This window comes from Heterocephalus glaber, unplaced genomic scaffold (assembly GCF_053883595.1).
Source record: "Heterocephalus glaber isolate CG9 unplaced genomic scaffold, H.glaber_assembly_v1.0 deba00001060, whole genome shotgun sequence".
Lineage (NCBI taxonomy): Eukaryota > Metazoa > Chordata > Mammalia > Rodentia > Bathyergidae > Heterocephalus > Heterocephalus glaber.
The window spans coordinates 167,940-178,137 of NW_028258185.1; the positions used below are offsets into that span (position 1 = coordinate 167,940).

General features: G+C 53.8%; 1 protein-coding gene across 1 annotated transcript; it reads left to right on the forward strand.

Annotated features, from left to right (window-relative positions):
* Positions 1–1,107: 1,107 nt before the first annotated feature.
* Positions 1,108–9,299, forward strand: Ppp1r1a (protein phosphatase 1 regulatory inhibitor subunit 1A). The gene is made up of 7 exons (XM_004872812.3): positions 1,108–1,324; positions 5,031–5,091; positions 6,187–6,224; positions 6,697–6,760; positions 7,341–7,496; positions 8,569–8,675; positions 9,170–9,299. Exons 1-7 carry the CDS (start codon positions 1,241–1,243, stop codon positions 9,173–9,175), a joined length of 516 nt encoding a protein of 171 aa, XP_004872869.1. The 5' UTR covers positions 1,108–1,240; the 3' UTR covers positions 9,176–9,299.
* The last annotated feature ends 899 nt before the right edge of the window (positions 9,300–10,198 follow it).

Below are 10,198 nucleotides of genomic sequence, written 5' to 3' on the forward strand. Positions count from 1 at the left end.
AAAAGAAGCAGACCTCTAGGCCCGGCCCCTGGCCCTCTTCCAGCACTGCCTGTCGCTCCCTCTCATCGCCTTCCCCAAAGCAGTAACCAGCCCTGCTCCTCCCCATGCCCCAGCCCCTCCCTCCCCTCTGCCCATTGATCCCCAGCCCCCAGCACAGGGCACACCGGCTCCTAGAAACATCCTATCTCCCTCACTGTCTCGTGGTGATTGATATCTTGGTCCTACCCCAAGCCAGTAAGTTCTTCACATAGTCTAACTTCCACGCCTTCAGTTACAGCAGATCATTTTCCTTTTTCTGCCAACAGCGAAACTGGAAACCACCCCCAAGTGTAAACAAGCCACCCCACCAAAGGAGCTTCCCTCTCCGTCTCCCCCCTCCCACAGTGTTCTCCCCCTGTAAGCCTTTCTCCTACTTTACAATCCCCATGAATTCAGCAGGCTGAAAGTGAAATCTATTTCGCAAGCCTTACTGTCTCCCCACCCCCATTACTCCTTCTGCCGAGCCCCAGATGGTCCCTTCTCCCCAAGTCCTCCACCCACTCCCTGGTACTTGAAGAGGGACTTCGTTCCGGAGACCCTGAGGCCTCAGCTCCCTCCCCCTGCCTGGAAGGGTGTCAAGGCCCCGCACCTCCTCTCCTACTTTCTCCTCCGCTCCAATGTTTTCCTTTCAGGGGAAAGTCCTTCTCCGAGTCTGACCGTAATCTCTCCTGCTGCACGCCTAAATTCCCTTTCCATCCGTCCCCTGTGTGGCCACCCCCGTTAGGTCCTACGCGAAATCTTCCTCTCGCGCCTGCTGCCTCCTCTTCCGCAGCGACCCTCCGCCCTCCCAGCCAGCCCCTAGTCCCTGCCTCGCTCCGCTTGGAGAAGTTCTTGGTAAGCGCACCTCACACTCCGTGCCCAGAACTCTGAGGATACCTGGATATCCGCCCGGGCTGTCGGCTAGCACAGTGACCCGGCCACGCTCCGGCTGGCTCGCCCGAGGGGCGGTGACCCCCGCAGCCCCGGCGCAGCCACGACGGGGTTAAGGTTCCGGGCAGGGGGAGGGGAGGGGGCCGGGAGGGGCGGCGCGGAGCCAATCGGCGGCCGCAGAGCCCCGGGAGCCGCGAGCCTGGAGCGCCGAGCCGGGAGCCGCGAGCCGAGCGCGCCGGGCTGGGGCCGGGGCCGGAGCGGAGGGAGAGGGAGCGCGCCCGCCCCAGCCCCGAGTCCCGCGCCTTTACTCCGCCGCCGCGGCGCCCCAGCCATGGAGCCGGACAACAGCCCCCGCAAGATTCAGTTCACCGTGCCGCTGCTGGAGCCGCACCTTGACCCCGAGGCCGCCGAGCAGGTGCGGAACAGGGCGGGGCGGCAGGGGACTCGCCCAGCCCAGACGAGTGACCCCTGCCTGGGCTGGTGGAACCTGGGATCCCCGCCTCGTCCTTCCTTGGCGAGGCGCCCTTTCGAGGACGATCGTGCTCAGTTTGGGGGGCTCCTGTCCCCTCCCCCCACCGTCGAAGCTCATCTCCCCATCTGCTTCTTTGAGACTGACCAAAGGACGAGTGCGTCCATGCGATATCTGTCCCCGAGAGGGTCGCTCTCTGCTCCCCAGCTCCGGAAGAGGGGGCCTATCTGAGGACACGACCCCTCCCCCTCGTCAGCAAGCTCGCCTGCTCCACCCTGTCAGCCCCCGCCGAGTTCTGAGCCGGTGGAGGCGCTGAAGGGAGGGCAGGGCGGGGGTCGGTGATGGGGGGAGCCTGGCACTGTGGGAGTTGGAAGAAGAGAATCAGCTCTCCCTGTCCCCTCCCACCTGGGGGCGCACCTTGCCCGGCTCCAAGGAGTGGTGACCAGAAGAGGCTGCGGCCAACCGAGAGCCCTGGGGCGTGGGGAAGAGGGGTGGTGGGGTCTGCAGCCCCGGGGCTCCGTTCCTCTGCAAGTCTGAGCACGTGGATCCCGATTCCCAACTCCTGCCCTCTGGACTGGAGCATAGGCATGGGATCGAGGGAATGACACGGGGGGGGGAGGGGGGGCGGCTGGCGCAGAGGTGGGTGCTGTCCAGGGGCTGGAGTCCAAGCTGAGGATCTGCAAGGTACTGTGAGGGCCTTGGATCGAGAGTGGGAGTCCAGGGCCCTGGCCCAGCCTCCTGGCCTGGCCTATTTTTAGCTCCAAGAAGCCTGGCAGAGGCAGCCGTGTGTGAGAGTGTGTGAGCAGTGTGTGTCTCAGTGAGAGTGAGCGTTGTGGAGAGGGTTACTACCGACTGCCTGTTTGACAAACATTTGCATATTTGCCCATTGCTCCATCTCTTGTTGTATTCTCTGTCTATTCTCCTAGACCTTCCATTCCTACCCAGCACCCAGTTTCCACAAGGTCAGTGCTGGGTACACACACACACACACACACACACACACACACACACACACACCAGCCCTGGGGCTCTGGCTGGGCTTCCACAATTGGAGAACCTGGTAACCTCTTGGGACAGCCAGGAGATTTTGTTGTTGCTCCAGCTGTTTGGCAAATAAGGTCTGGATGTGAAGGGAAAGGGCAGGTGCTCTCTCTGTAACTTTAGCTTCCCAAGGCAGAGGTCGCCCCTGGCCTGGGGTGAGCACCACCTCCGGACCTCTATGGTATGACTACAGGAGGGACTGTGGTCCCTCACAGAGCTCCTATCATGGGGAGTGTTCCTGGAGGTTAGAGGGAGGGCTTCTATGCCCAGAGACAGGGACAGGCTAAGATAACTTCTGACTCCAGCAAAAGGGCCCAAGTGTATGGGCTATGGGAGCTGGGGGATCCAAGGAGAACTGCCACCCGCTGGCACAGGTAGGGCCTGACACCTGCTTCTGTTTGGTGTTGTAGGAGGCAGGTGTAGTAGGTGTGTGTTGGGTGTTGGGAGGAGGACGGTGTAGGCCGGATGCTTTAGGAACAGGGAATTGGGGGAATAAGGAGCCAAGAGCAAAGAACAGCTGGGACTTAGACCTGCTTTTCTCTAATCTTCAGAAATCTGTGTCTTCTCTGCCTGAAATTCTACCTGTAATCTAGCCTCAGCCCTTCCTGCTGTGTTACCAAGTATGTAGGCAAAAAGCTCCAGGCTTGGCAGGAGCTCCTAACCCAGACCCACAGGGGAGGGTGAAAGGACTTGAAGCCCTGCATTATGGAGCACAGAGTGGCAGGGGTAGAGGGATGCCTACCACCACCAGTTCCTTGGCATTGCTGATTTAGAGATAAATCAGAAGTGAAGGCACCATGTGTCCTTGAGAGCTAGAATTTGGGATAGATGCAAAAAAGGAAGAGATTCTCTACTACCAGTTCAGGTGCGTCAGCAAGTCTGACTTCCCTCCCTCCTGCTGTGGGATATCACAGTTCTTGAGGGTTCTGATTGCTTCCAAACCTTGTCTAAGGCAAGGAACCAGATTAAGTAAGAGACCTGTGCAAGATTAGAGCCCTGCTGCCCTCTCAGAGTTCATTTTTGTTACGCTCAGAGTTTCCTTGGGATCCCAGTTCAGATGTTATTCCACCCCCTAATCCCCACTCTACCTAACCCTCTCTTCCACTGTTGTAGGGCCAGTACTCCCCACCAGGGGCAGAAGAGACTGAGGAGGAGTCCTCTCCTCCTAAAGAGATGCCACCACACCCACATGCATGAAGTGTGAGTGCCACACTGCCTGTCCTCCACCCATGTGCACCAGGAATAAATAGCCAGACAACTCACAGTTAATATCTGTGCAGTGTGTGCCTGCGTACACACACACAGGGTGGGCACTGCTGGGAACCTTGAAATGTCACTCAAAATAGATGTCATTGGATTCTCCTGGAACAATGCCCTACCCTCAAATACCCCCGTTCTGTTTTTGCTATGCTATTTTTTCTTTGGGAAGAGCATCCCTCTCTGGCTTAAACAGCCCCTCTTAGTATAGCTGGTATCCACTTTCTAGGCATAGAGAAGGGCAGTGGTTCTCCATTTCCCAGCCTCCCCTGCCAGCAGGGATGACACTGAACAATGCATATGCAGAGATAGAGATGTGATCATTCAGCATCCCCACCCCACTCCTCTCAGCCCTGCATAACTTGAGCCCCTTTCCTGCCCTGGAGGGAGCTGCAGGAGCTCCAACCCCCACTGTTCTATGCTCTTCCACCCCAAGGTTTCCCAAGAAAGAAAAGAACCACTCATCCCAGAAGTCCTTGGACTGACTTCAACAACAGGTCAACTTTATCAGCAGCACAACAAAAGAAGGGGGGGGGGGTCAAAGCCCCTGCAGTGCCTCAGCTGTACATGTTAATCTCTTAGAATGGGACCAGGAGTCCAGGATAAAAATTTTTCAGCTAACCTTTAGGCCCTGGCCAGCGTCCTACCTAAGGCTCTTCCTTGCATTATATTTGCCATGACAAGGATTTCCCAGACAAATTAGAAAGCCAGTGTGTCCAAAGATCAGGAGGACTTTAGGAAGCAGTAGGCACATTCAGACCTTCCTTCCCTGGGCTGGGTGGGCTGGAGAGATGTTCTCTGCAGGTGCTGACCCACAAAGGGTTAATGTCTATGGCGGGGGGGCCTGGGAGGCCAAGGGAAAGCCCTGTACCCTCTCAGGATATTTCTGACCATTGATCCAGGATGGACGGAAGGACAGCAGTCCAGAAATCAATGCATTAGAGCAGATAAAGCCGCTGAGATGAAGAGCTGGGGCAGGAATGGGGGCGGGTGGGAAGAGGAGGGGGACTTGCAGGGAGAGGAGGTGGTCTTCTGAGTCGGCAGGAGTAGCACTCCCCAAAGGAGCAGATGAGCCCAAGGACACCCACCCTAGGATAGCAGGTCCAGTGTAACATGGCATTTTTTTTGAGGTGTGTTAGGTGGGGGGTGGGGATGTAGCTCGGTGGCACTGTGCCTGCCTGGCAAGTGCAAGGTCCTGAGTTTGATTCCCAGGACTGAAAAGAAAAAGTCTCCATGTTAAAGGCTACAACTAAGTGGACTGGCCTGCCTTGTGTAACCAAGGAGCATTGGATGAGACTTTGACAGCTACTTTTACATGTTTTTTACTTCCTCTGCCTCTCCAACCCCACCCCAGATTCGGAGACGCCGCCCCACGCCTGCCACCCTCGTGCTGACCAGTGACCAGTCATCTCCAGGTAACCAAAGGATGGGTCACTGAAAAAAGTGGGAACTACTACAAACAGCAGGGTCCCAGCGAGAGCAGATGAGTGTGAAACTGAAGACAAGAGGTAGATCGAAGGAGTCAAGGATCTCCTCAGTCTCAAAAACAGGGAAGTAGTTAGACAGAGATTTAGCTCAGTGGTGCTGCCGCCTGCCTCACAAGCACAAGGTCCTGAGTTCGATCCTGGCACCAAAAAAAAAAAAAAAAAAACCAGGGAAGTGGCAGCTACCTGAATTAGCTTTTGCTCTTGGGAAAATGGAACAGTGCTAATAAGAGGAGGGGACCAGGTTCCTCAGTCCCTGAGGAATTGGGATGGTCAACTGAGTGCTGGTTGCTGCAGCAACAGCCTTCCAGGTTTCTCCAGCAACTGAGATGCTGCTGCCCCCTCCCTCAGAGGCAGGGACAGCTGTGAGGGGGAGGGACCGCCTCCATCAGCTAGCTTCATGGCCCCCAAGGGAAAGGGAAGGTTAGAAACAGCTCAGGGAGCAGCTGGGATTCTGGTCACCATTGTCCCAATCAGAGTCTAGGAAATGAACAAAGTCTCCGAGAATGTCAAGGGAGCTCGACAGGGACATGGAGGAAAGATGGTCAGGTTAACTAGCTAGACTGGAATTCAGGATGGGTCTCCAGCTTCCCCGCAAATACACCAAATGACTGTACCTGCCTGGACCCTGGCACTGTTCTCCATCAGTGGTCTCTCCTGTGCAGGGCTCAGGCCATGGGATGGGGGAATGGGTGGAAGGAGAAAGAGAAGTGGATACTTCAGAGGGAGAAAGAAAGCAGAAAGACACCGGATTCTGCCTTCAGAGACCTCAAGGAAAGGGGCAAGGATGGAGATACAGATTGGCCAGAGTCCAGGACAGAGGCAGAGGATGAAAGGCCAGCCAGCAGAGCAGGAGGGGAGCAGGAGGGGAGCAGGAGGGAGTGGGCCTGAGGCAGCTGTGAGGGCCAACTTCCTAGAGAGATCAGGAGGCAGGCAGTTGCACAGTCCCCTCCACTTAGGAGGTCAACTCTTTGGGACCCTGGATTTCCTGGCCTTATGGCCTTCTCCTTTCCCTGTTCCCCTCAGAAGTGGATGAAGACCGGATCCCCAACCCACTTCTCAAGGTAAGCTGCCCCCCACTCAGCTCAGCCTGGGGGACCCCCAGGAGCATTGAGGATTTTTCTCAAAACCTTGCCCGCCTGTGTCTGGAGGTATAACTCAATGGTAGTGTGCTTGCCTACCATGCACAAGGCCTGGATTTGATCCCCAGTGCCACATCAAAAACAAAAAACAAAAAAAAAAATCCTATGCCCAACCTGTAGGACTTTTTGACTCCCTCTTTTCTCCTTCCCCAAAAGGTACATAAGTGGGGCCTGTACTCATGCTTATACACATACACACACACACACACACACACACACACACACACACACACACACGGAGTCTCCTTGCCACCACAGTGGAAGTGTCTGGAAAGCAGGAATTTCCTTTGCGCTTCTTTCTGAAGCCCCAATCTCCAATCCAAAAGAGTGGCAAGGCAAAGGAGTGGGGCAGGAACGGCTGACACCATCTGTCTGTCCTCTGTGTCCTCCACAGTCCACTCTGGCAATGTCTCCACACCAACGGAAGAAGATGACAAGGACCACACCCACAATGAAAGGTTGGGCAGACCCTTCCAATGCCTTTTTCCTCTGCAGGCCTGAAGCTGAGATGTAGACCTGATGCCCCTTTGGAAAGGTCATGTGGGTGGTCATTGAAACCCCTTCTATTAGAGTGCAACTGTTGCTAGATGACAGGGCTAAAAGCCCAGCTCTGCCACTAGCAAGCGGCTTTGCAGAAACTACCTACCCCACCCAACCTTGAATACCATCTAGTCATGGCAGATAAATAATATATGTGAACTCATCAGCATACAGCACAGCCACAGAAGGTACTCAAATATTTCCTGAATCTAAATGGAGTCTTTTTTCCTGTCCCCAGGGGAGACCACGTATCCCGGCGAGTCAGGAATATCTTGCAGAGCATTCTTCAGAGTTCTTACCCTATGCCTCCCTTACCTTTGAAAGAACTACTTTGTATAGTCTAGCTTTTGATCCTCTGTTACCCAGCTGATGTCCCCTCCTTGTCCATATCTCAGGGGATGGGAAAGTCACACCTACCCATGTGCCAACCCATGAGTGGCGATTGTTGGAGATTCTGGGCAGTCACGTAGTGCTCCCTCCCTTTCTTTGTGCCCCCAGAGCTCCAGACAATGGTTGAACATCACCTGGGGCAACAGAAGCAAGGAGAGGAGCCTGAGGGAGCTGCCGAGAGCACAGGGACCCAGGAGTCCTGCCCACCTGGGATCTCAGACACAGAAGCAGAGTGCAGGCTGGGCACCCCTGGGACAGCACAGAGTATGTACAGCCTGGAGAGGGCCCCAGACCCTCTGTTCCCAAGCCCAGTAGGAGGCAAGACACCCACTGGGGGAGGGGGTAGTGTTGGGCCTAGGAGAGGTCTTGAAATAGCCAAAAGCCAGCTCAAGGATATGGACATACCTGCATGAATCTGAACCTTCACCTCTTCTTACTGTAGGACACTGAGCCCTCCCAGCTGGGACCCCAGAGATCCCTATTGCAGCTGTATGGGAGAAGCCACCATTATGGGAAAAGCACTCACTCACAGGCTAGGTTCCCGACTCTGCCACTTGCCATTTAGCCAGCTGAGAGGCCTTGAACAACTTAACCTAGGCTTATAAAATGATAATGTGATAATGAGGGTGTTTATTTCATTGGGTTGTCTGTGAATATTAAAATGGGTCTAAAAAACAAAAAAAAAGTTGAGTCTGGTTCTTAGCTCAGGAGCACTGACACAAAGTATGTAATAAATGAAATCTGTGGTGATAGTGATGTTAATCCATGTCTACAATCCCTTATCTCAGATGGGTTGCAGAATTCAGAATGTCTAATTTTATGAAATTTTATATATATCCTATAGTATACTATATATCCTATATATATATCAGAGCACCCTAATAATCAAACATTAATATTTTTACAATCCAATGAATGGTCTCACTGAATGGGTAAAGACTAAAAGTAGCTTCATATCAATTCAGGTCAAGTGTAGCCACACACTGTACCCCAATTTTTTTTCATGTTTTTAGAGGCTTTTCTTTTTCAGTGTCTAAGTGCAGATAAAAAGCCATGAGTCTCGGGCCAGGGATCTAGCTCAGTGGTTCCGCCACCTGCCTCGCAAGAGCAAGGACCCAAGTTCGATCCCCGGTACCAAAAAAAAAAAAGTCGTGAGTCTCTAGTAGTAACTGTGATCAGAGAAAACCCTGTAGCTCCTGCAGCTTTGCTCCCACGTGGGTCTCTCTCAGGGATCACTGGGCATAGGGTGTGGTAAGCAGCAGCAATCCCTTCTTTCCAAGGCTTTCATAAATGCCCTCTCCCTACTACCTCATCTTCCCTCCTCTTCCCTCCCTAGAATCTGCAGGATTCACCCCTAAGACTCAGGAGAGGAGCAGTGAGGAGCCCAGCACAGAGGAACCCTCCATCCATATACCTCCCCTGGACTCCCAGGGAGCCAACTCGGTAAGACCCCAGGGCTGGGCCACCAGGTCTGCCGGGGAGCACTTAGATAAGGACAAGGGGCTAATATTTGCAATCAGAAAAGAGAAACAAAGGACCAGTTCTGCCACTGAAATATTCTTATGGTAAGAGGACTTGCCTCCCTAACAAGCAAACCAAGAGAAATGGGATTAAGCTGCAGCAGGAAGGACTGAAGTTAGACTTTATATAGGACTTCTCGCTCCTGAACAGGGGATAGGAGCAGGCCACGGATTTATTTGGTAAAGGACATTTGGAACCCAAAAGGAGGTCCTCCCCTGCCCAGGATGAGTGGGCAGTAGTCCTGCCTGGAGATGCAGGTCGGATGAGCTGACTCTGAGCTCTGATTTTACAGTCCTCACTCCCTGAGCATAGGCTGGCAAGGGTTGGAGACTGACCCAACACTGGTTGGGCGGGGACACACGAATGAGCCTCTGACCACGCAGTCACCTTCCCCTTCTGTTCTTTCCCCACAACAGGTCTGAGGAGGAAGCATCCTGGCATCGCAACTGCAGTTTGAGAATGCATGTACACTGGATCAGTTTCTTACATCTTCACTTTTGGGGAAAATCTCTTGTTTTTAAACAGTGATAAATTTGGTGTTAGGTCCTTGGCACTTTCCTTCTTTCCAAGCTTGGAGAATCTTCCTGCATCCCCTCCTGTCTGCCCCTTCCTGCCCAGCTGCCTCTAGGAAGGAGGAAATAGGATTGCTGGGCAGAAGCTCCAAAAGGGAGTCTTCCCTGACCTTGCCTTTACTTGCTACAGGAAGAGATGGAGGGGCAGGCAGGTGGGAGGACTGACTTCCAGGGTGCCAAGAAGGAAGGATGGCCCCAGGTTTTCGCTTCTTGCTGAAGAAAGATCTAGCCACAGGGCAGGGGTGCCCTGCAGCTGTTAAAGACTTGGGAGCCCTAGAGCCCGTGCACTACAGCTATGACGATGCTATGTGCGCCATCTGCTGGACAAAAGAGGGAGGTGCACCCTGGCCCTTGGCCCATGGTGAAGGGGTGCGGGGGTCATGTTCCCTCCTCCAGCCTTGAGACCACCTCCCCTTATTCCAATCCATTAGCAAAAACAGACAGAGCACAGAGGTTGAGAAGAGGCCCTTGCTGGGAACTAGTAGGATCATCTTCCCCTTTGTTCCAGGTACTGAGAGACCAGGGTAAGACAAAAACCAAGCACAGGTGAAATGTCCTCTGGTCCCACAGCGAGGGTACTCCTGACACTGACTAATTTTTCCCAAGTGGAGGAAGAGAGGAAAAGAGAGAAGGCAAGTTTCATCTACCTTCCTTGCTGAAGCTGCAGCAGAGCACAGAGAAAAAAGCAGAGCCTGGGGGAAGTGTGAGGCCCTACTCCTGTCTAGCACCTACTGGCACCTCCTCTCAGGAGGCCTCAGCTTGTACACAAGAGTACACCTCACCAGGATTTTATCAGCTTTAGAAAGACAGTAAACGAGAGTTCAATCCCCTGTGCCAAAAAAAAAAAAGGCGGTGGACAAGATCCTCCATCAG

Coding starts and splice junctions, on each gene's coding strand:
- Ppp1r1a (XM_004872812.3), top strand. CDS start 1,241: ATGGAGCCGGACAACAGCCCCCGCAAGATTCAGTTCACCGTGCCGCTG. Junction 1,325..5,030: donor ACCCCGAGGCCGCCGAGCAG/GTGCGGAACAGG, acceptor ACCCCACCCCAG/ATTCGGAGACGCCGCCCCAC. Junction 6,761..7,340: donor GACCACACCCACAATGAAAG/GTTGGGCAGACC, acceptor TTGTGCCCCCAG/AGCTCCAGACAATGGTTGAA.